Source organism: Schistocerca serialis, chromosome 11, assembly GCF_023864345.2.
Source record: "Schistocerca serialis cubense isolate TAMUIC-IGC-003099 chromosome 11, iqSchSeri2.2, whole genome shotgun sequence".
Classification (NCBI taxonomy): domain Eukaryota; kingdom Metazoa; phylum Arthropoda; class Insecta; order Orthoptera; family Acrididae; genus Schistocerca; species Schistocerca serialis.
Window position 1 is genome coordinate 214,067,212 of NC_064648.1, and position 27,097 is coordinate 214,094,308.

Below are 27,097 nucleotides of genomic sequence, written 5' to 3' on the forward strand. Positions count from 1 at the left end.
ACATTTTAATAAGCCACCTCAAAAATCTGTGAAGCAGGGTGCACATGAAAGCAGGCTAAGCCATTCAAGCGTACAACCATTTCCGACGGCCGCCAAACTGGGAAGTGTACATTCCGAGATCGCTGCTTATGAATGACGACGACAGGGATTGAAGGACGGAGTACTGCGAGTGGTTTGAAGGCACGCTTCGTGAGGATGAAAGTTTGCAGGGATGGTTATCTGATCAGTTTCTTATTTATTTAAATGATATGCCCTATAGTATTACAGGTAATTGCAAAATATTTCTGTTTGCTAATGACATTAGCTCGGTAGTAAAGGACGTCGTGAGCAACATTGGCTCTTCGTTTATTTTCATTCGCTTATGTCGTATGGTATTACATTTTGGGGTAACTCTTCCCATTCTAAATGGATATTTTTGGCTCAGAAACGGGAAATAAGTGGTGTGAGTTCATGAACCCCTTGTCAACCCCTGTTCACTAGCCTGGGTATTTTGACACTGGCCTCTTAATATAGATATTCTTTACTATCATTTCTTGTTACCAATATTAGCTTATTCCCAAGAATAAGTAGCTTTTACCCAGTTAATACTCGGCAGAAATCCAACATTGGGATCGGACTTCCTTAATCCTTTAAATGCTCTGGATGTGTTAACACGTGTGCTTTTGTACCTGTCCCTGTGCGCTCTGAACGTGTTTATGCATGCCACCAGTCCTTCTACCTGGTACTCGTTCATCTCTGCCTTTTGTGCCTCTTGAAAACACGATATCTTGAAAGTGCCTCACCTGCATATGCTCACTTAATCATTGCCCACGTTTCACTACGGGTTTTCCCGAGCTTAACGCAGAACTTAATGTTCACTCTTTGCTCACCATAAGCACCCATCATGTCACAGTAATTGATGTGTCAAGAAACCAAACAATGAGTTGCTAAGCACAGCCGTGCAACCTAGTGAGTTTGCACAGCCAAGGTCATTTCAAGGCTGCAGGTAATATAACATTTGTTCCTTTATAGCATTGCAAACTCACAAAAAAAAAAAAACCTGTCCTGAAATTTTGCTGACATAAGGAGTACTTTCGTTATTTGAGCCTTCAAGTTCATTTAATTTCATCTGATGCTACGCTTTTGCTGTCCTAATTTTTCTGAACAAGATACCTTTCATTATCTGAATAAGCCACTAATAATGAAATTGAGTAAATTAGAGAAATTACAAACATGAGAATTTAACATGCAACCCAGGAATCCATCACATAAGAACACACAAATAGAAAAGCTTTAAAGTTAAACACACTGACTTCTACCTTTAATACTTTTCTAATAGTCTAAAATAAATTAAAACTACCATTGGGCTCAATTGGTTGACCCCATAAGTAAATTTGAATCTTACATAATCATGAAGTGAAATGTAATTACTGATGATGTTACTTATTCACATGCCTGTTTTTATACACCCCTTACTGAGTAGTCATTTGGCTGCTAGAATTCAATCTGTTAATACCTGTGTGTCAGTGTCCACTCTTAGGTGTAAAAAATTCATGCTTAGCTGTCACCCGGGTAGTATCTCCACAATGGAACTTAGATTAGCATCTAAGTATAAAAGTTGGCATCTAGTTAGCAGCCAGCATTAAGAAAGAGTGGCTATGAGTCACATGATATAAAGTCAGCATTCTCCAAGCAAAGGAAACGTGAAAATATTGAACAATCATATGATGATCAACTGGTTGATATGATGATCAACTGGTTGCATTCCTTCCCTTCTGCAGTGCTACATTCAGCAAAACAGGCAGAGTCCTGGGAAGATGACGTATCAGATCTATTGTTTGACCTCCTAAGAAGTCTCAGACTCAAGATTCCTGGGATTTATAACATCACTTGTAAGTGTGGATACAATTACATGAATCAGTCCATTTGCACCATTTCCGACTGCCGTGCAGAACTTGAATGGCACATTAAAAGTTGAGAACTGGAGAGATCTGCTGTTACTGAACAGAGCCCCACAAACAAACATAAAATATTGTTCAGGCTCCCACATAATTCGATTCTGTAATTAAAGAGGCCATGGAAATAAGAAAGTGTGAGACAACCTCGAATCTTGACAACAGGTGTAATCTTAGTGGTGCACAAAAGCAAGCTCTCGATGCAGAGAAGAGCCAGCAACATGCGTCGCAATTTTTATGCTACGGCAGGAGTGATGGAACCACCACTCTGGACAGTGACATCATCTGCGACAGCACGATGTAATTATCAAGCAATCAGAAGCTCTCTCTCTGCTATGTGTCACCACAGTAGTAGTTTTGACAGTCAGTTACTCCTGACTCAGGCAATGGAGGCAATCCTCAAAAGGGCAAGGTTCTATCCTGAATTTACGAGTTTTCATCCTGAATTGACATGGCAGGTTGAGTATACTTTAGACAATCTGTAGTGTTATATCAAAACAATTTAACCAAAACAAATATTGTGATACTTGTCAGTCAGAGCTAGTTCGTGAAAGTGCCCTGAAAAGCTGCTGTCACTGCCAAAAATTGTGAAGTGTGTATGTGCTAGCTTGTACTTTGTAAAATATAAACTAGCTTAATAACATTATAAGTATAGATGGAGAAGTAGAAACCTCTCTCATTGTGCTGACCTGCAGACAGTACTGTTGGCATATTCCGCATACTTTCGGTCACTTCTGTCCTATGGCACTGCGGCTAACACCAAACAACTATTTATTTTACACAAGTGTGCAGTAAGAATATTCTGCGTATAAGGAAACCAAACACCTTGCCAAAGCCTCTTCAGGGGCCTAAGAACTCCTGCACTTACATGATAATAAATTTTTGTGATTAATAATAAGAGACAATTTGGAACCAACTCAGCAATTCACAACCGCAACACTACAAGTACGAACAATTTTTGTACAGGCCATACCTCGTTCTCTAATATTAAGAGTGGAGTTTTATATTCTGGTGCAAAAGTCTGTAACACTCTGCCAGTGGACCCCTAAACACTTAAAAACAAAATAAAAGAATAATGTAGTCATAATATTTGGAATCAAAAATGCGAAATTTCTCCAAATTCCATGTTGTATATAAAACAAAAATAAGCTCTGCCAGTATATAGGCAGCTGTTAGTGACTGGTTAGCTATTTGGATTGCACGTCACATCATAGTCAAAACCTCTTGCTACAATCTGGAATGAGGGAGTTTTACAATTATAGTACAATTTCTCAGTGAAAAACACAACACAATGACCAGTTACTAGATTCTAAACTATACATATATTTTTTTGGAAAGCTGGCTTTTTTCCAAATTTTTTTTAAAATCTGTATGAAATAATTCAGAAGTAATTTGCATAATTATGAGTGCGAGGAGGTTAGCACTAGTCATAATTTGTTGTCAGTATACTTTTCAGAAGTGGCTATCAGGGGTTATCTTTATTTGTTTCAGATATTTTTTATTCCACGTGGGAAAAATATGTCTAAAAACAAAGATGATGTAACTTGCCAAACGAAAGTGTTGGTATGTTGATAGAAACACTAACACACACACACACACACACACACACACACACACACACACACACACACACACAGACACAAGCAGACACGTGTAAAGGCAAAGAGTGATATACATATCTCTGATAGTGGGCTAGAATCATTTAAAGACCTCCTGGGCAACAGTAACGGAGCTTGCAATTTAGACAACTATTTTCAATGTTGTGGAAAGGTCCACAGTTTTCATGCCAGAAGCGAAAGTATTCACAGTACGGGATCCAAGGATGGTTTTCTGCCAACTAGCAGGCTGAATGAGGGGTGAAGAAATATGGGTCCATTCTTACAAAACACATCACCTTGACAATCATCAGCCCTCATAAAGAACAAACATGAGAAACAAATTTTTTGTTGTTAAATGCATCAATTGGTCACAAAAAGATATTAATTGCTCTATTGATGTATATAATCCAGTATAAACTTTACTACCTACTCCTTTCCAAATTTTATTTAAATATGGCATGTCTTTCCATACACCTTTGATCCTTATTTTTCCTTACTGCAGAGTTTATGTATACGAGGCTGAGTACATGCACATTACTTGCCATACAGCTAGTATAAATACACACTAGCTTTGCACTCACACGCACAACAAACACAAACTTAAATAATCTGACTAGTGTTGCTGTATGCCGCATGTGCGTCTGACATATTCTCAGACTTTTGAAGGCTACAGAATGACTATCACTTGCACATAAATAATTACTTTCAGTTCTGACATTTGCCTTTAGCCTGTTATTTATTGATTTCTTTATCTGTAGTCAGATACCTCATTCAAGACATAAATTCAGATGTCCCTGGACCAAAAGTTGTTCAATTGTATGAACAGAAAGAACATGGATACTGCACAACTGACTTCATTTGTTGTAATACCTTATATTACTATTCACCAACATCACCATTACTACTATTATTATTATCATCATTATTATTAAATGATGTGGTATTCGTGTACTGAGCTTATTGGTGTCTGCAACTTCAACAGCCTTGGGCAATATTCTGCCAGCTGGCTCCAATAACGTCAACAGGCCTTTGTCCCATAAGTCTGGCGGTCCTCCTTGTGGTCTGTCTCTCGGATTCCATTCCAGCACAGTCTTCATCTATCAGTCATTATTCTTCCGGCAACACGCCAACCCACTGCCATTTCACAGTACCGTATTTACTCGAATCTAAGCCGCACCTGAAAAATGAGACTCGAAATCAAGGAAAAAAAAAATTTCCCGAATCTAAGCCGCACCTGAAATTTGAGACTCGAAATTCAAGGGAAGAGAAAAGTTTTAGGCCGCACCTCCACATCGAAACAAAGCTGGTCCACAGTAATATGAGAAACAATTTAGGTCGAATGAATGACGATACAGCTACAGTAGTTTGGTTCGAGTCGTAAGCTTAGCAGTTAAGCTTTACCAGGTAGCCATTATGCGTCATTCGCTCCGTCCGTATTCATACGGGTTCCCTACCTTTTTCACGTGCTTCGTCTGGTTTGAATTGATTGCTTATTTTTCTTTGATCTGATAAGTGCCATTCTCTTTGTTATAGGTGTTTACGTCACTCCAAGCTGAAAATGCATTACTGTACTGTGTCATCCATTGTTTGTCTTATTCTGATATTGGATGTTTACGACCTGTCGCCGCTCGCGGCATAGCTTGCTTTTGTGCACACTACCGCCGTTTACAATTTAAAAAAAAAAAAGAGAGAGGAATTCTCTCATTAGTGAAACAATGGCAAGAGAACGCTATTTGTTGTTACTTACACTGCTGCTTTCTTTGATAATGATCAACAAGAACCAAATAATAGACTGCATATGATAGAAGATTTTCTGAACAAGAGTTTAGTGAAAATTTTACGCCGTTTGACAATCTTTGCAGGCGCCTCTTTAGTACATTACATTCTGCACAGAAATTAGTCATCTTAGATTTAAAAATCTAGTCAATTGCCATGCTTCATTTCTGACTACATCACTATTAGGCATAAGAATAACACGAATATAAACGTGACATAATATGTATAGTCTTCCGCATTTGCTGTTGTCTCACTCTAGTTTCGTAGTTTATTAGGCAGACAGGATTTAAATGAGACAGCAGCAAACACAAAGGAATACATGGAAAAATGTTTATATTCGGATTATTCTTATGGTAAAGAGAATACTGCATGTGAGTCACAATTCATAAAAGTTCCTATTAGCAACCATCTCTTCTCACAGGTGGGAAAAAATTCAGAACATAGAATTGGCCATATTGACAAACATCCCAAACAGTCTTGCCAGTCGGATTTTCGTAGTACATTGAAATGCTGCTACATTCGAAGATGAAGAATACGGAATTTGCATTTACTTCGTTGGATAACGTATGAAAATGCAGTGGTCGAAACTCGGGGCGGAGAAAAAAAGCTCGACTTCCTCCTTTTTTAAAATTTATTTACTTACGCAGAGTTTTTGGCGCCAGTATTTATTTTTGTGCCTGCAAAGCGTGCCTGTGTAGTGCTACATATATTTGACGGCAGAAGTTAGTTGTGGCGGCACCTACCAACATTTTTCTGTACTTCCGCTTACTTTGCACTCGATTCTAAGCCGCAGGCGGTTTTTTGGATTACAAAAACCGGAAAAAAAGTGTGGCTTAGATTCGAGTAAATACGGTACCTATTATATCCAGGATGTATTTGATGTCAGTAATGTATCTGATGCCTTCTGTCCTCCTTTTTGTCCTTTCTGGTGATCCCAACCTTTCCATGCTTCATGGTGTATTTGTGAAGTCTCCAGACCTAGCAGCTGAAAGTCAACATGGGGAGGACATTCTGGACACAAACGATTTTTTCAGTTTTACTACCAAGTTTCACTTGAAGATACTTGAATGTCTTCCAAATGCTTGCCAGCATAGATCAATGTGTCGAAACATTTCAGATATTATGTCTCCAGTCGTATTTATGAGCTGGCCGGCATAGATGTAGTCGCTGGAAGTGTACAGTAGTGTATTTCTAAACTGTACATTTCTTACCATTCTCCACTTATTAGGCATAGCTTCTGTCTAGGAAAGGTCTAGTTCAGTCCAGCTGCCTCACATTCCGAGGCGAGATGCAATACCGACATCTGTAGTTCTTCAAAACTGTTTGCCAAGTGCCCAATGTCTACTGTTAAATCTCAGGTTGTTAATTATCTTCCTACTGAATAAAATTCATTTTTCTTTCCAGTTTAATTTCATCACAGCCATTTCCAGTATGACAGAACAGATTAGGAAAGATGAACTCACCTTATTTTACTCCTCTTTGATTGGAAAGTCCCAAGTAGGTTCTCTGACATTAATGAAAGATCTAGGTTTTGTATATGTGCTACAGGGCTTTACCATAAGCCACCTCTAACCCCTCACTCAGCTATGGCTTACACAACAACTCGATAGCTAATTCAGTCCAAGGCCTTTACAAAATTCACTAAATCTACCATAGAGGCATCCAGTATTTGTTTAATTTCTGCAGAAAAAACTATGTTGAAGTTTGCCAAATCTGCTATGGAAACTAGCTTGCTCAAGTATTATACGTCTATTATTGAATTAAAGCCCTCCCCCCCCCCCCCCCCTTCCCAAAATCATATTGTTCTGTCTGTTTGTGAAGATAACTCTCAAGAACTACTGTGGGGTTTTTTTATACAATTTTCACTAGCACAGACTAAATCATGACGAAGGTTTGTGTATATCATTTATTCTCATTATGGCAGGCAAGTTGTCTGGCTGTAGATACTTAATGCTACACTTGCAAAGCTGCCGGCATTGGTAGTTATTATTATTATTATTATTATTATTATCAGGTTGAGGCATAAGTTCATAGCATTTTTGTTTCGCATGTTTATATTCCAGTTGCTATGGTTTTATTTATTGACTGAATTAATGTTGCTATCTGAGTTTACATACATTTTGTCATTTCGACCAAATAAGTGAAGCTGTGGACGCTATTTTATAGAGTGCCAAATGAAGAAATCAGAATATTTCACACATATTCTTTTGTTTGAGTTCAACAAGGGATGACAGCAGTGGAAACAGCCAGAAACATTTGCACTGTGTATGGGGATAATGCCATTGGATAAAGCATGGGAAGAAAATGCTATTCTCATTTTGAGAAGGATCATTTTGACATCAGTGACTCTCCACATTCAGGAAGACCTTCAAGGTTTGACAAAGATTGTTTAAACGCATTAATTCACAATTATCCACACCAGTGCACTCGATAAATGGAAAATGTGATGAACTGTGATCACTGCAGCATCATGTGACATTTGCATGCAATGGGGAATGTTCAAAAACTGGGTGTACGGGTACCGAATGCTCTAAGTCAAAATCATAAAAATCAGTGGGTGGCCGTATGTTCATCTCTGCTTGCTCGTCATCATTTGGCTTGTGAACAACACCAACCATTCCTATCCCATATTGTCACTGGTGGTGAGAAATGGTTGAGCCCAAACAAAGTAGCAACTCCCCGTACAAAGACCTGCACGCTTCCAGAAAAGATAACGTTATGCTTCTGGTGGAACAGTGATGGTGTTGCACTACAAACTGCTTCCCTGAGATGTAACCATCACTGCTCACATTTATTGTCAACAACTGAGACATCTTGCACATGCAATCTGAGAACGATGACCAAGAACACTGTGAAAAGTGATGCTATGCCACAGTAATGCCCGTCCACATTCCTCTTGACTGACGAAGAAAAACGCTATACAGGAGTTGGGTTGGGAAGTCATTCCGTAGCCACCTTATTCACCTGATGTCGCACCCTCAGATTTTCACCTTTTCTGCTCTCCATCGAACAAGCTTCAAAGATCTTCTTTTCTGGATGGGAATGCACTCTGAACGTGACTTAACGAGTTCTTTGCCTCAAAAACACATGAATCAAAAGCTGCAGAATCAGACAGTTAACCCAGTGTTAGCAAACTGTTGCAAGTAGTCATAGAGAATATATTATAAGACTAAAGTCTTTGTATAAACACAGCAGATACACAAAGACCCATGGAAAAGCACTACAAACTTATGCATCAACTCTATATATTACATGGGCGTGCACAAATAATTCAATTCAAGCTCATATTCTGTTTATACGGTTTCTGTAGTAGTGCTACCAACTAACGACACCCTCCACACCAACACTCGTTGTACCTGGCAGCGATGCTCCGCACGGCTCCTATAAGCCTCCACACATCACCAGGATTTGCTGCCTTGCCAGAGTCCTTGCCTCCCCAGGTGGCACCTGAGCCTACCCTCGCTCTGACCTCTGTTGTCTCCAACCTGCAAGAGACATCTCTCGTCAGCTGTATACTGTCTTTATCATTTTTTATTTTACACAAACCGTCACACAACCATTTCTCAGTCTCGTGGCCGTGTTCCACAGACTTCCGGTAAGTAAAAAAAACAAGGAGGCAAAGGATTATTGCAGAACATATAAACTCAGTCAAGTAACTATCTATTTCTTGATAAATAAGAATATAGTTATACCTAAAGACACATGGTGCAACTGATGATTTAATATTCCCCACACATTGTCAATAATACTAATTGCTACGGATAAAATCACCTGAGAATGATAAACATTAATCACAAATAAGATGTAAACTACCAAAGAAAGACAGCATGAATGACAACTGTACATGGTTACTTGGCAGCAATTATACAGGTTCTGTGATGATTCTTGTCTCCACTTTTTATCTATCACAGTCTGAAGACAGACACTGTCTCGTCCCAATTCCTTACAAAACCGTGAAAAATTCATGTGATTCTTTTGAAAATAATTTTAAAAAATTAAACAACAAAATCGATCAATCACCCGGCACAGTACATAATTTTTACTATACATGTGACTCTCTAATAAATACCAAGAGACATGCACAGCTAAAGCAACCTAATCCACTTGAATCTGCTACTGTATTCAAACGTTGGTCACTCGCTACTTTACCCTCGTACTCCATCCATTACCAAACTGATGATTCCTAGATGCCCGAGGATGTGTCCTATTAATTTATCCGTTCCTTTAGTCAACTTCTGCCATAAATTTCTTTTCTCACTAATTCCCTTTGGCACATCTTCATTCGTCGTCTGATCTACCCATATTATCGTCAGCACCACGCTTCAGAAGCTTTTGTTCTCCCTAGTCTGACGTGCTTACTGTCGGTGTCAAACTTCTGTAGGAGCCTACACTGCAGACAGACACCTGCAGAACAAACTTTCTGATGAAAATTTATATTCCATGTTAGCAAATTTAACTATTTCAGAGTATCTGTGTCTGCATTTAATATCCTCTCTACACTGGCCATCATCAGTCATTCTACTGGCCACATAGCAAAAGTCACTGACTACTTTTACTGTGTCATTTCACAATCTAATTGCCTCGGCAATGTCTCGTTTAATTTGACTGCATTCCATTATCTTAAATTTCACACTTCTGTGTATCGTCAAATTGGACTGTACACCATTGCTTCAAAAATCATTTAAATGGGCTTATTTCACATAGTTTTATGATGGCATAATTTTGATTAATAACATGATTAATCAAAACATATTTCCTTGCACCTCCCAGTAATTCAAACACTTTTTAAAACACTAATTACACAGGACCTGCTTTATTGGTGTGAAATTAAAGTAGTGTTCTTTGTTACATTGTTAAATAACAAATTAAATCTTTAAATTAAAATAGCACAAGAATTATTACATAAATTAGACAAAATAAAACACATTTCTATCCAGGAAACATTGTATTTTAAACCACCGCTTCGGTGAGAGTGTGCTCCAAACATTAAAGCAAATGAAGTCTTGACTGACAATGAGCAAAATGGTGTATGTATTCAACTGAATGGAGACGTCACAACAAATGACAAAGTGTGTACGGGATCTCTACCACAAAATGCAAAGATGAATACATTTAAAATTCATGCGATACCCAGTGATAACAGGAAAACATACCTATCACCAATGCAGGTTCCACTCTCGGCCAGATGTCCTGTCCCTTCACTCACAGCACACACTGCTCCACCGAGACCTTCACGTGTTTTGTGCGAGCCTCCGCTCTCAGTCTCAGTCACAGCCACGACCTCACTTTCCAGATGACCTGCCCTGTAACTGCTACCCTCCGTGCCTCCCGTACTGCCCGACTGCGTCCAGGCGTCCGTCACAGCCACTGGTACCCGGTCGCCACCGTCACAGCTCGTCTGTGTGCACTTGTCGCAGTGCCTCCTCTGGACCCCGCCACTCCCCACAGGCACCTCGGCGGCAGTCCGGGTGCCACTGTCACAGAAGGCACTCTGCAGTTTCTGGAAGACGTCAAACATCCTCCTCTGCTTGTGAGCCACCTCACCCACATCTGCCGCCAGCTTTAGCAGCAGCTCTGTGTGGCGGTTCTGCAGGTGGAACAGTGCCCTTATAAGAGGGTCCAACACTGGGACCCGCGACCCTCCGAGCCCCTCCGCAGTGCGTGCATTTCCGAAGTCCGTGAGGGGCGATCCCGCGGAGCTCCCCCTCTTTGCACGCCTGGGACTGTCGCGCGTTTCAGAATTGCCGACTGTGAGGAGTTCTCTCTCCCTCACATTTATTCCAAGATTTTTGCACGGAACTGATCCCGGGTCACTTTCTTTCACCAGTTTGTTTTTCCACTTCCGTCTGTGTCTTCCCAAACTGAGAGGAGAACCGTCACTTAGGCTGCAGTCTGACGAAATAAAACCTTTGTGTGGCCCTGTAGATTTTTCTCTTTCCTCCTGAAAGTCGAAAGCCTGGGGTACCCGCAGGCCACTTACATCCGAGGCGACGTACCCCGCCCCTCCGAGTGCGACCCGATCGGACGAATCGACGTAGCGAGCGACTCCTCCCTGTCGGTCCGAGTGACCCGGTGGAAAGCTGCCACGCTCCTCCTCCACACCCTGTATCTCTCCTCCAGGTGCAGTGACTGTCGCCGAAACGGTACTGTCACACTGGACGCCCGTAATGTCAGGCAAATCCTGTGTGGGACGTCCCGTACAGTCCACAACATCCCCGAGACGCTTATGTGACACTGCAGCAGTGCCTTCCTGCAGCTCAGCATAGTGCCGATCAGACATCTCAACACGAGTCTGAGAATTTGTCACTTTGCTCCTTTTGAGACCATATTGGTATTTTTTTGCAAACGGGTCTGTGTCAGAACCGAGGAAATTATCGGTGGTGCTTTTTCCAAATGACTCACCTCTTTCTCTCATTTCCTGCACTGCAACCGAGTTCTTATACCCGAGTCGATCGGCTTTACGAGTTCCGTCCCCCGTCTTCTGTCCCACACACATATTCCCTGCCCCAACGGGCCCTGAACTGGTCCTTCCTGAAAAATTCTCAGCACTTCGCTCTTCAAACTCCTCGAAATCTGGTCTCCTCTCACTGAAGTCAGCTGATATGCGCTGGTGATCACTCTGCTCAAAGTTGCTGGGATCGACAACTGTATTTGTCTCCACTTTGTATGCCTTTATCCATGAAGGGACAGCTTTCTCTTGTATGCCATAGCGTAAAATATCTTCTGTGTTCGAAGTTTCGTGTGGAGTTTTCATCACTTTGGCATATGCCTTTGGTGCTTCGAACAGCCCACATCCAAAAACTAGAGATGCGTCTGGCACACATGGCTCGAAGAGGATCTAAAAGAAACAAATGTTTGTAAGTGAACAAGGTACAGTTTATGCTCAACATGACTGAGTTTTTGTATGCTGAGCTGTAAAGACTGTCATAGATAGCAAGGTCACAACGAGGTTACAACATCACCTCTTCTCAATTCTTGTCAGAAAAATCACATTAAAATCTAAACAGAAAAAGGAGTGTAGGTCAAGTGAACAGAAAAGACAAGACAGCTTACATTGCTAGTAAACAAGACAGCTTACATTGCTAGTAACACTCATAGAATTAATGGTGTACTTCTGGAAACTCAGCCCCGTCGTAGTTTCCCTCTTCACAATAGTCCCACTTTGTAAATCCTTGGAAGTAATCAATTGTTTCACATAACTTTTTAGGCATATTCTGACATCAACTTCTTTCCTTTATGCCACAAATTATTATTAACATACTGTTGGTGTTGCAGCAGTTAGCCCTTATGCCTGAAGTCACAAATCCATACATGGAACATTTTGAAGCAAAGGCACTAGAATCTGCAAAGTTCAAACCAATGAATCTGTTCTTACATGCATGACATGTTTGTCATGTGACCGCATGGAAAGGAAAACCTTTAAGAGTGTTTGGAATATCTTAACTATATCCATTCTTATATAAAATTTATGACAGAGCTTAGAAAAAAGAGGCTGGCTATCTTTCCTTAATTTGTTGGTTAATACAAAACTGGGCAAAATCCCTGGGTCACAGTGTACATAGTAAACATGCACACAATTTTTTATATCTCTACACCTCAAGCTGTCACCACTCCTCACAGACAAAATTGATGCTGAAGACTCTGGTCTATGAAGTTCTTTACACTAGCAGACAAGGAGTGGCTTATGAAAGTATTACAAACCCTCGAACAGTCTCCCTAAGGGATGCAGACTCATTCAACAGGCTTTGCAGTCAACATCAAGATTGCAAAAGAAAGAGGTTGAGACACACAGAAAAAGAGAACTAAGAATCACTTATCTACCTCGCACTGGCCCAGTATCTGGAGTGACTGGGGACTCCTACAGAAATATGGATTTCAGTGTCTTTCACTATCGTCAACAAAGATAAAAAGTCTTCTTTGTAATGTTAAAGACGCTCTAGGTCTCTGAGAGCCAAGTGTGTACTGCATTCCACACAAATGTCTTACACGGTGCAAGCTATTAGAACAGTTGATGAGAGGTTCGAGGAACGTCACGGATACACCAGACTGAAACAACTGTACAAATCGATGGTTGCCAAGCACTGTCTCAAATACACTCATCACCAGACGAGTATCGTGGTGCAAACACCAAGCTTCTGAGGCAATGTAATTAAGGAGACTACTGAATCAAAGACGTCAGACAAACTAATAAATGGGTATAGATACCTTAATTTTAACAAGGTTTGGGGCTAGACACTCAATTCAGTGAGATCTTGCTGGCTATCATCTACCATTTCTACGAAAAGCTGCAAGAATGTGAACTTAACCTAACAGCGCACAGTTTGAAAAACTCGGGAAAGTCAAAAGACACAGTGGGCATCAAGAGTCGACTCACAATCGGGTACGAATAGCGGCATGAGACCAAATACAGTTCACAGTGTGGTTGGAGCTCAGGCAGCAATTACACAAGGCGGCACAATTCGCAGCACCTGAAGAAGAAGAGTGGGTCAGTCGTCAAAATATTGGGTATAATATGGACAGAATTCAGCTGAGCCACCCAGAAGTACACTGCTATTCAGGAAGGCTGAGGAAACCTGTGAGGTCACAAAACACATCAAAAATAACTGGGAGGGAACACACACACACACACACACACACACACACACACACACACACACACACACACAGACAAAGAGAGAGAGAGAGAAAGAAAGAGAGAAGACAATAATGACTACAAATTGGAAAAAAAGTAGTGTTCTATAAACTTATACCTATGAACTAATACTCGTTGAGATACAGGCCATACTGCTTGTGTGGTGAGCAGTCAGCAATCAGTGGTGTAAGCTATGTTGGCTGGGTTTAACTCTGTTTCTGGCCCTCCGACTATGATATTCTTGTCAGACTTGGCACTTGCAACTGTCTCCAACAAGAGTCATTCCATATGCATCATTTCAAGTTGTGCAGGCCTGAGCAGAAGACCAATGTTGCTGAGTTAGTGAAAAACGTAGATAGTAATATGGATTCCTACTGTTCCACACAATGATGGAAAACAATACAGCTTTAGAAGCAGAGCACAATCCTGCATTGAGACAGTCATGGTGAACATTACAGCCATGAAAAGATGACAAGCTGTGTACCCAGTGTGTGTATACCAACTTCAAAAGGTCGTGCGCATGACAGGTGTTTTCATTTACGTATCCTGACACGTACAGCGCCATCTATTATCAATTTTCACAATATTTTTTTTCTTCTTCCATACGTTTTCCCCCTTCTCCGATAATATTCCACTGCAATCTGACGTCATTCTGACCAGTGGTCTTATTTCTAGTGTTTCGAAAGTTTAACTTTAATTATAATCACCCCGTATTATACTTCTCTCTGTGAATGGTACCTTGTTGTTGTTGTGGTCTTCAGTCCTGAGACTGGTTTGATGCAGCTCTCCATGCTACTCTATCCTGGGCAAGCTTCTTCATTTCCCAGTACCTACTGCAACCTACATCCTTCTGAATCTGCTTAGTGTATTCATCTCTTGGTCTCCCTCTACGATTTTTACCCTCCACGCTGCCCTCCAATACTAAATTGGTGATCCCTTGATGCCTCAGAACATGTCCTACCAACCAATCCCTTCTTCTAGTCAAGTTGTGCCACAAACTTCTCTTCTCCCCAATCCTATTCAATACCTCCTCATTAGTTATGTGATCTACCCATCTAATCTTCAGCATTCTTCTGTAGCACCACATTTCGAAAGCTTCTATTCTCTTCTTGTCCAAGCTATTTATCGTCCATGTTTCACTTCCACACATGGCTACTCTCCATACAAATACTTTCAGAAACGACTTTCTGACACTTAAATCTATACTCAATGTTAACAAATTTCTCTTCTTCAGAAACGCTGTCCTTGCCATTGCCAGTCTACATTTTATATCCTCTCTACTTCGACCACCTTCAGTTATTTTTGCTCCCCAAATAGCAAAACTCCTTTACTACTTTAAGCGTCTCATTTCCTAATCTAATTCCCTCAGCATCATCCGACTTAATTCGACTACATTCCATTATCCTCGTTTTGCTTTTGTTGATGTTCATCTTATACCCTCCTTTCAAGATACTGTCCATTCCGTTCAGCTGCTCTTCCAGGTCCTTTGCTGTCTCTGACAGAATTACAATGTCATCGGCGAACCTCGAAGTTTTCACTTCTTCTCCATTGGTTTTAATACCTACACCAAATTTTTCTTCTGTTTCCTTTACTGCTTGCTCAATATACAGATTGAATAACATCGGGGAGAGGCTACAACCCTGTCTCGCTTCCTTCCCAACCACTGCTTCCCTTTCACACCCCTCGACTCTTATAACTGCCATCTGGTTTCTGTACAAATTGTAAATTGCCTTTTGCTCCCTGTATTTTACCCCTGCCACCTTCAGAATTTGAAAGAGAGTATTCCAGTCAACACTGTCAAAAGCTTTCTCTAAGTCTACAAATGTTAGAAACGTAGGTATGCCTTTCCTTAATCTTTATTCTAAGATAAGTCGTAGGGTAATTATTGCCTCATGTGTTCCAACATTTCTACACAATCCAAACTGATCTTCCCCGAGGTCGGCTTCTACCAGTTTTTCCATTCATCTGTAAAGAATACGAGTTAGTATTTTGCAGCTGTGACTTATTAAATTGATAGTTCGGTAATTTTCACATCTGTCAACACCTGCTTTCTTTAGGATTGGAATTATTATATTCTTCTTGAAGTCTGAGGGTATTTCGCCTGTCTCATACATCTTGCTCAACAGATGGTAGAGTTTTGTCAGGAGTGGCTCTCCCAAGGCTGTCAGTAGTTACAATGGAATGTTGTCTACTCCCGGGGACTTGTTTCGACTCAGGTCTTTCAGTGTTCTGTCAAACTCTTCACGCAGTATCGTATCTCCCATTTCATCTTCATCTAAATTCTCTTCCATTTCCATAATACTGCCCTCAAGAACATTGCCCTTGTATAGACCCTCTATATACTCCTTCCACCTTTCTGCTTTCCCTTCTTTGTTTAGAACTGGGTTTCCATCTGAGCTCTTGATATTCATACAAGTGGTTCTCTTTTCTCCAAAGGTCTCTTTAATTTTCCTATAGGCAGCATCTATCTTACCCCCATCGAGATCAGCCTCTACATCCATACATTTGTCCTCTAGCCATCCCTGCTTAGCCATTTTGCACTTCCTGTCGATCTCATTTTTGAGACGTTTGTATTCATTTACTGCATTTTTATATTTTCTCCTTTCATCAATTAAATTCAGTATTTCTTCTGTTACCCAAGGATTTCTACTAGCCCTCGTCTTTTTACCTACTTGATCCTCTGCTGCCTTCACTACTTCATCCGTCAGAGCTACCCATTCTTCTACTACCGTATTTCTTTCCCCCATTCCTGTCAATTGTTCTCCTATGCTCTTCCTGAAACTCTGTACAACCTCTGGTTTAGTCAGTTTATCCAGGTCCCATCTCCTTAAATTCCCACCTTTTTGCAGTTTCTTCAGTTTTAATCTATAGTTCATAACTAACAGATTGTGGTCAGAGTCCACATCTGCCTCTGGAAATGTCTTACAATTTAAAACCTGGTTTCTAAATCTCTGTCTTACCATTATATAATCTATCTGAAACCTGTCAGTATCTCCAGGCTTCTTCCATGTATACAACCTTCTTTCATGATTCTTGAACCAAGTGTTAGCTATGATTAAGTTGTGCTCTGTGCAAAATTCTACCAGGCGGCTTCCTCTTTCATTTCTTACCCCCCATCCATAGTCACCTACTACGTTTCCTTCTCTCCCTTTTCCTACTACCGAATTCCAGTCATCCATGACTATTAAACTTTTGTCACCCTTCACTATCTGAATAAGTTCTTTTATTTCATCATACATTTCATCAATTTCTTCATCATCTGCAGAGCTAGTTGGCATATAAACTTGTACTACTGTAGTAGGCATGGGCTTCGTGTCTATCTTGGCCACAATAATGCGTTCACTATGCTGTTTGTAGTAGCTTACCCGCATTCCTATTTTTTTTATTCATTATTAAACCTACTCCTGCATTACCCCTATTTGATTTTGTATTTATAACCCTGTATTCACCTGACCAAAAGTCTTGTTCCTCCCACCACCGAACTTCACTAATTCCCACTATATCTAACTTTAACCTATCCATTTCCCTTTTTAAATTTTCTAACCTACCTGCCCGATTAAGAAATCTGACATTCCACGCTCCAATCCGTAGAACGCTAGTTTTCTTTCTCCTGATAACGAAGTCCTCTTGATTAGTCTCCGCCCGGAGATCCGAATGGGGGACTATTTTACCTCCGGAATATTTTACCCAAAAGGATGCCATCATCATTTCACCATACAGTTGCATGCCCTCGGGAAAAATTACGGCTGTAGTTTCCCCTTGCTTTCAACTGTTCACAGTACCAGCACAGCAAGGCTGTTTTGGTTAGTGTTACAAGGCCAGATCAATCACCAAGACTGTTGCCCCTGCAACTACTGAAAAGGCTGCTGCCCCTCTTCAGGAACCATACGTTTGTCTGGCCTCTCAACAGATACCCCTCCATTGCGGTTGCTCTTGCGGTACGGCTATCTGTATCGCTGAGGCACGCAAGCCTCCCCACCAACGGCAATGTCCATGGTACCTTATCTGTAAATAAAATACGAGCTTTGAAGTGTAGATCTTCTAAGGTGGCATGACGGCATTTTAGCCCGAGAGCTCGTGCACGCTGCAAGTGATATGGAGAGAGTGATTGCTGATGCAAGTGTGATCCCAGAAGACCATTGTCAATGCCTTTGGCAGCTTCAGTTCCATGCACATTTGTTTTGAGATGTAAAATGCTCTTCCAATAACTTACATCGATAATGAGATATCCACTATGTGGATGTTCGTCATCTTTTGATGAATTAAAATTTTTTCTACTTAGCTTATTCTTTTACTGGTCTCATTCCCTTTTCTCTGGGGTATTAGTTTTTCAATTAGTTTCATCAGTACAAAGAAATTGTACATCTTCCTCTGGGAAACTCTATGTTCAAGTTATAAAAAACATCTCTCTTTAACTCATGTGTCTTTTGAAACCACTCTTTAACAATGAAGCATAACAAATCTCTTCATTACAATTCAATTTCCAAGACTTTCTGCCTTTGTTTTACAACAATTAAAATATAATGTCTTCTTACACTAAGACACAACTTCTCCTTAAGACAACTAAAATGTGGCTGCTCTCTCTCTTCCCACATCACGCAAGCAGGCTAAACAGAGATACCGTAATAACGTACATGTAGACCAAAGAGTTTAATCATTTGCAAAGATATTCAACAAAAGTGTTTATATCGTTCTTAAATAAATTGACACAAAAATATTACAAAAGTTTGCATAAACATGTATGCAGTCGACTTTACTCAAATAGGCATATTTATATCTTTGTTAATGTAACTGCACAGATGTTAAATTTGTGCCCAGTGTAACAGTAGTTCATAAGCTATAAAGATTGATTTTTTTAGAAAGTTTTTTTTTTTATTTTTTTTATTTTTTAATCCCCCCCCACATACACAAAGTTACTGATACACACCAGTATCAGAGATTTCATACTAAGTATTAGGCTCAATTACATGACAGGATTCAGTCTTCTATTTGTCACAGTATCCCCTCCCGCATATCTGGTGTATTAACTGTGTGACGTCTGTCATGATCCTTAGTCCTCGTGGCATGCTGTTCCATGTCTGGGAGTTGCCGAAATAACTTGCAGAAAACTTTTTTTCACCCAGAATGTGATGCTAAGGATCTTGTTCAGTGTACGTAATACCCGCCTGGTGAATACACCGTCAGCTAAACTGTAGCAGCACAAGATCGTCAGCATCACATTCTTACTGAAAAAAGTTTTCTGCAAGTTATTTCAGCAACTCCCAATCATGGAACGATATACCACGAGGACTAAGGATCGTGACAGACATAACACAGTTCATACACCAGATACGCAGGAGGGGATACTGTGACGAACAGAAGATTGAAACCTGTCTTGTAATCGAGCCTAATATGTAGTATGAAATCTCTGATACTGGTGCGTACCAGTAACTTTGTGTGTGAAAAAAATAAAAAAATTTAGAAAAAGAAAATAGAAACTTTGATTTTTATACAATCTTTATGGCTTGTGAACTACCATTTCACTAGACACAAATTTAACATCTGTGCAGTTACATTAACAAAGATACAAATATGCCCATTTTAGTAAAGTCAACCGCATACATGTTGATGCTACCTTTTGTAATGTTTACGTGTCAATTTATGTAAGAACAATTTAAACACCTTTGTTGAATATCTTTGCAAATGACTAAACTCTTCAGCCTACATGTACATTATTACGGTATCTCTGTCTGGCCTGCTCATGCAATGTGGGAAGAGACAGAACAGTGACATTTTAGTTGTCTTAAGATAAGTTGTGTCTTAGCGTGTGAGAAGACATTATATTTTAATTGTTGTAAAACAAAGGCAGAAAGTCTTGGAAACTGAATTGTAATGAAGAGACATGTTATACTTCACTGTTAAAGAGTTGTTTCAAAAGACACACGAGTTAAAGTGAAATGATCTTTATAACTTGTACATAAGAGTCTCCCAGATGAAGTAGTACAATTTCTTTGTACTGATGAAACTCATTGAAAAATTGATATCCTGGAGAAAAGTGAATGAGATTAGTAAAAGAATAAGCTAAGTACCAAATTCTAAACTCATCAAAGTGGGTACGCCTTTCAACTTCACTCAAAAATGACGAACACCCACATAGTGGATATGTCATTATCGATGTAAGTTATTGGAAGAGCATTTTACATCTCGAAACAAATGTCAAATGTGCAGGGAACTGTAACAGTGGTCTTGTGGGGTCACACTTGCATGGGAAATCACTCTTTCCATTCCACTTGCAGCGTGCACGAGTTCTCGGGCTACAATACCCTCGTGCTACATTAGAAGAGCTACACTTCAAAACTCTCATTTTATTTACAGATAAGGTACCACTCACATAGAGAAGTATAATACAGGGTGATTGTAATTAAAGTTAAACTTTCAAAACACTGCACACATAACACCGTTGGTCAGAATGACGTCAAATTGCAACACAATATTATTGGAGAAGGGGGAAAATGTATGGCAGAAAAAATAAATAATGTGAAAATTGATCAATAGATGGCACTGTACGTATCAGAATATGTAAATGAAAACACCTGTCATGCGCACGACCCACTGAAGTTGGTATAAACACACGAGGTACACGGCTTTTCCTCCTTTCGCGCCTGCAATGTTCGCCATGACTGTCTCAATGCAGGATTTTGCTCTGCTTGTAAAGCTGTATTACACAAATGATGACTGTGCACACCTTGTTCTGCAGAAGTTCCAGACACTGAAGGATTTGAAGAAAGGCGTTGGTCCGATGACTACCATGGGTCTGGAGAAAATTATTCGGAAATTCAAAAAGACAGGTTCTTTTGGTGTGAAACCTGGTAGATGGAGAAAACGAATTAATCTGACGTCAGTGGAAGCAGTGGCCACAGCAATGCAGGAGGAGACAAGTAGTGATGTGCAAACGTGTAGTGCACGGAGAATTGCCTGAACATTGGACATACCTGTGAGCATGGCGCGTAAAATTCTACAAAACATCCTTCTTTGCGATCCATTAAAAATTACCCATGTGCACAAGTTGCTTCCTATTGACCTGTCAGCAAGACAGACCTTTGCTTTAGAATTTCTTGCTCGCATGGAGGTAGACAATGATTGTCCGTGAAAGATTTTGTGGGCAGACAAAGCCCACTTTCATCTAACAGGATATGTCAATACACAGAATTGTCGAATATGGGCAACAGAAAATCCATAGGCAAATCAACCAGTACCACTTCATCCTGAAAAGGTCACTGTGTGGTGCGGGTTTATGGCATCATTTATCATAGGGCCATATTATTTCGAAGAGATGTGTTTCCGGTCCTGTTACCTGTACCGTCACTGGTAAATGCTACGAGTGTCTTTCGCACAACCACGTCATTCCAGCTCTCCAACAGCATGGATGTGTGGATGGGATCATTTTAAGCAAGATGGTTCACCTCCGCACATTGCAAATCCAGTTAAGCTGCTGCTCAAGCGCCATTTCAGAAATGCTAGAATTATCAGCTATCATTTCCCTACAGGCTGGCCATTCCAATCACCTGATCTTAATCCGTGTGACTTCTGGCTGTGGAGCTATCTGAAAGATGTTGTGTTCAATGTTCTGATTGAAGACTTAGTTGCATTGAAGGCACGCATTGCGCAACACATTCTGAACGTGACCCTGGAAACACTTCGATCAGTTATGGAACATGCTGTTTTTCGATTTCAACTTGTTACAGAAAACAGTGGACAGCATACCGAACATGTTTTGTTAAAGTCACACGGAAATTAATAATGCGATTTGATTTTGATTGCGGTTTTAGCCTCAGGACGGTTAAAAACTGATCTGAGTGATGCTTTTTATGAGGTTTTTGGCCTCCGGAAAATTAAAAACCAATTTTTACCATCCAATATGATATGACCTTGCCGTGGTGGCTGGGCTTATGTAACTAGCAGTATCACATCTGTACACCCATGCACACTGAGTAGTACAGTTTGTTTAACGTCAAACTCACACCTTCGGCATTGTTGTACGATTCATTTATCATACTTTGCCAGACATATTAACAGCTGCCCTTTATCGCCAAACTGCAATAATAAATTACCCACAGCATTCTCACCAAAAGATGACGGACAGGATTTAAGCACTACAGGGCACCGCTGCACATTCTATGCCACGTGCAAAAGCACCTATCGTCGACATTTGGTAAGCAACAGATTGGTAGAGGTTCAACTGCCTTCAATCCTTTGAATTTCCAGCTGTGCGGACATTTAACATTTTGAGGACTGGGCACCTTTGGCGTCATTCAACAAACTCGTACTGTGCTTTTTCAAAGCCTTTTTAGAATTTTGTTTAGTAGATTCTACTGCGAAAAAATTACGTCAGGTTATTGCATTTGAAAGAAGATCTTTTCTCTGAGATACTGCAAAGAAACATAAGACCTACACAGTGATCATTTTTTATACTGAAATAAAAATAATGTGTTGTTTTAATAAAACAAAACATTTTTTTTCCATCTTTTCTTTCCTTATTGCAGACAGAATTAGAAACTGGTGGTACTAAAAATAAATCTTTTTGAAAATATAGTTTTTATTGAAAACTGCTTAGCATTAAAACTTTTGAAGGATTTTGGAAAGCAAAGTCCTACCTCACGTACTTCTCAATAGAACCTGGTAGCCGGCCGAAGTGGCCGTGCGGTTAAAGGCGCTGCAGTCTGGAACCGCAAGACCGCTACGGTCGCAGGTTCGAATCCTGCCTCGGGCATGGATGTTTGTGATGTCCTTAGGTTGGTTAGGTTTAACTAGTTCTAAGTTCTAGGGGACTAATAACCTCAGCAGTTGAGTCCCATAGTGCTCAGAGCCATTTGAACCATTTGAGAACCTGGTACATTTTCTTGTCACTTTTCCAGATCATGCCTCGATTCATTCTGCACAAACGTAACATCTTCTCTGGGGCCTCTGTGACATTTCTGTAACCAGCTTCAGTATAGGAAAATATCTTCCATTGAGTCTGTTTACAAGTGAACTACCTTGTGGGAAAGCCTCCTTTGTGTATCAAAGCCACTTCAATTTAGTAATGAATTCAAGATGATGTCTACTAATAGGCAAATGAAGTTACAATTGTTATCATGAAAATGTGAAAAAAGCTTTATTCCACCACTTTATTTACTTCATCTCAAAAGGGTAGCAGCCCATTAGCTGGTCACTGCATTGTTTTTATTACAATGCAAAATACAGATTTTCTGTTATTCCTAATGTTGCTACCAGCTTTTGGACAACTGGACTGTTAGCTAGCCCTTTTCCGTTTTCCAGTAGTGTACTATAAGATCATTTTGAAAATAAATACAAAGCTTTTAGCAGACTACAATTGATGCATTTTTCAATACATGTAATATCATGAGACACGGCGCGTTGCAACACGATGAACGTAAAAGCTGCAAAGCAAGTGATACACAATGTCTGGATTCCTCACCAGTCAATACAAGTGACAGGTGCTGCCATCTATGTTTTTTCATTATAGTACAGGCATCATAGGGTACCTTTATACACCCGACAGATGCAACACAAAATTTGGAATATATTAACAGAGCTGAGAAACAGCCAGCGGAGATATGTTGCTCGTCTTTTTCAAGCAAAATCTATGCGATGTACAAGCTACGTTGCTCTTCTTCAAAGTGTTAAAGATATTGGTGTATTCTGCAGCCATCGACAATGTGCACATGTGTAACACCAAATCTGAGCATGTGTCTACACAAATTTGTGACTCTGTGAGGAGGAGAGCTGAAGGGTGTGTGACAACAAATGGAAACCACAAGGAATGTTGGAAGTACAGGTGCCTGTCGTACGACAGCCTGGGGTGTAACTCGATTAATCTACATATACAACTATACTCTGCAAACCACTGCGAAGTGCATGGCAGGGGGTATGTTCCATAATAACAGTAATCAGGGTTTCTTTCTGTTCCACTTACGTATGAAGCACAAGAATAATTATAATTTTAATGTAAGCCCTGTGTGAGCAATACATACGGGGTTGTAGCACATTGCTAAGATCATTGTTTAAAACCAGTTCTTGAAACTTCGTTAGTAGACTTTCTTGGGTATTTTACGTCTATCTTCAAGGGTCTGCCAGTTCAGTTCCTTCAGTAGCTCTGTGACTCTATCCCACATGTCAAACAAACCTGTGACCATTCGTGTTGCCCTTCTGCGTATATATTCAACATTCCCATTTAGTCCTATTGGTAAGGGTTTCACACACATCAGCAATATTCCAGAACTGGTTGTACGAGTGATTTTTAAGCAGTCTCCTTTGTAGACTGACTGCACTTCCCCAGTATTCTACCAATAAACCGAAATCTACTTCTTGTTTCACCCACGACTGATCCTATGTGATTATTTCATTTCATATCCCTACAGAGTGTCACACCCAGGTATTTGTACGAGTTGGCCGATTCCAATAGTGACTCACTGACATAATAGTCATAGAATATTACATTTTTTTCACTATACGAAGTGTATAACTTTACATTTTTGAACATTTAAAGCAAGTCTCTATTGGTCCCTCATGGACAGGGGACATCAGCTGGTTAAGCAATTGTCAATATCAATGAAATACTCCAACAGCTGTGTAACTAAGATGATGATTTTTTTTTTATTTAATTTTTTTTTTTTTTATTTTGACAACAACCAGTTTCAGCATTCCACTATGCCATCTTCAAAGCCATCATCTTTAAAGCAAGTTGCCAACCTTTGCAGCACTTTGACATCTTATCAAGATCTGACTGATGTTTATTCAGTATCTTTCATGTAGCACTCCATTATAGAGAACTGCAAATATGCGACATGAACAGCAACGGTCCCCACACACCACCCTGGAGCATACCCAAAGTTATTTCTACATCTGACGATGACTCTACAACCAAGATAACAACCTGCATCCTATGTACCAAAAGTCTTCAATCCAGTCACAAATTTCACTTGATATCCTATATAATCGTACTTTTGACAATAAAAGTAGATGTGGTACTGAGTCAAATGCTTTTCAGAAATTAAGAGATACTGCATTACCTGCCTGCCTTGATCCAAAGCTTTCAGAATGTCATGTGACAGAAGTGTGACATGGGTTTCATGTGATCTGTGTGTGTTGCAGTCATGTTGATGGCAAAATTTTTGCTGTTTTGACTAGCAGTGCCCCCTGTAAAAATATGAGACGCTTTCTCCAATCAACCTGTACACAAATCAGAACAGATGAGATGGGCCGGTGCAGGACGACAGATGCTGAGAGGCGACCTTGGAGACTGCACTGGGTGAAGAAACCAGAAGGTGGTACTCACGACGGGCTGACCCCTCCACATAGTATGAGATTGGCTGGGCTACTGGTTACCCATATTTCAGGATCCTTATTGTTCTCTGGGTCCACAACCAGTTACACAATATCCAGAAGCTTTGTCCATCAGCAGTCTTTTTAAGCTGATCACTGCGCCATTTTAAGTGGAGTTCCATTTGATATGCCTACAAACTGTTACATCTAGGTATTCGAACAAGTTTACTGACTGAAATCGTGACTTGCTGGTATTTTAGTTGCAGTATACTATGTTTTTGCAAGTTATGAACTGCACAGTTTTACATTTCTGAACATTTAAAGCAAGATGCAAATCTTAGCTCCAATTTGAAACCTTATCAAGATATGACTGAATATGTCTGCGCCTATTTTTCAGATAGATAACTACATTGCCTGCAACAAGTGCGAGGTTATTAATTTTGTCTGCAAGGTCATTTATACACAATATGGATAGTAAGGATCCTTAAACATTTTGATGGGCCATACCTCAAGTTACATCTATATCTGTGGGCAAATCTATATCTACAACCATGTGCTCCATCCTCTCTACCGAAAAATCCTCAATTAGTGACTACACAGAACATTATTTACAGATTTAATCTATTAGGTTATCTTTAATACACCAGAGACTCTGCTGTCACACACCTCTGCTTGTAAGTTTTTGGACAGACTTCTCATTAACTTGATGCCCAATCTTCTTTTGCCAGGTTCATTAGTCTGTACGGTAAATTAAGTAACTGGTTCTTCTTCAACTTGAAATGTTTGTGAAGGAAAATGGTGGCCACATGAGTGATATCATTTTCAAGTGATAGGCATTTTAAATTGCAAGCATTGTGAATCCATGCTGTATTTATTTTATATCTTTGTGAATAAATTTGTATCACTAGCAGAGGTTTCAAAACTGCCTGTTTCCCTGCCACGTCTGTTACACGAGATGCAAGGATGTCATAACAGGCAACTAGGTCTATTAGCTGAAAACATGATGATGATGTACATCTGTTTGACCCTCAACAAAAAATAAAGTAATGTACTGTATCTAAACAGACAGATAGATCCATTATTGTATGACTGCATGATTACCGAGCAATTACACCCATTAAATACCTAAGAGAATGCGGATGGAGGAATTTCAAGTGAAATGACCACACAAAACTAACTGCAGGTAAGGCAGATGTCAGAATGAGATTCACTGGATGAATCCTCAGGATGTATGGGCCACCCAGAAGTGAAGTGCCTTACAAAACCTTCCTTCCACCAATACCCGAATACTGCTCATCTGTCTGTGATCCTTACACCTAAAATTGATAGTAAACAGAGAAGATGCAAAGAAGTGCATTTTTAGATTACACATATGCTCAACAAACTCCAGTAGTGGGGGCTGCAAGAGTGGTGCTGAATTTCACGGTGAGGTTTACAGATAAAGTTCTGAGGTTTGTATTGCTCATTCTGTAAATACATACTATACAAGACCATGTTGTCCACATTGCACAATTTAAGAATATTTGTTTGTTTTTGGATGGAGTAGACTATCTTTTACATAATTCTAAGTTCTGTGAGAATGAAAAATTATTTAAACGAAAATTCATTTCCCAACATAAGTAACCCTGTCCTTTTTCAGATTCAAAGCCACCTTCCTCGACGAGGGTGTGCGACATTACGATAATGCTGCCTCTCTCCACTCGAAGAAGTTACAAAATGTTTATTTCAATTTCTGACGGTTTGAGTTAGTCAATTAAGATGAGTTCAATTAAGAACAGTGATTGCAAATCATCAATAGCATGGTTTATTACCACAATTATTAATAATTTCAAACTTTTTTAAGATACTTGGCT

General features: G+C 40.0%; 1 protein-coding gene across 1 annotated transcript in view; it reads right to left on the reverse strand.

Moving 5' to 3' along the window:
* Positions 1–27,097, reverse strand: part of LOC126426986 (uncharacterized) — a 104,060-nt gene that overhangs the window by 61,519 nt on the left and 15,444 nt on the right. Inside the window, exon 3 of the mRNA XM_050089143.1 lies at positions 8,665–8,793. Within this exon, the coding sequence (XP_049945100.1) occupies positions 8,665–8,793 (129 nt within the window). The remainder of the gene's footprint in view (positions 1–8,664; positions 8,794–27,097) is intronic.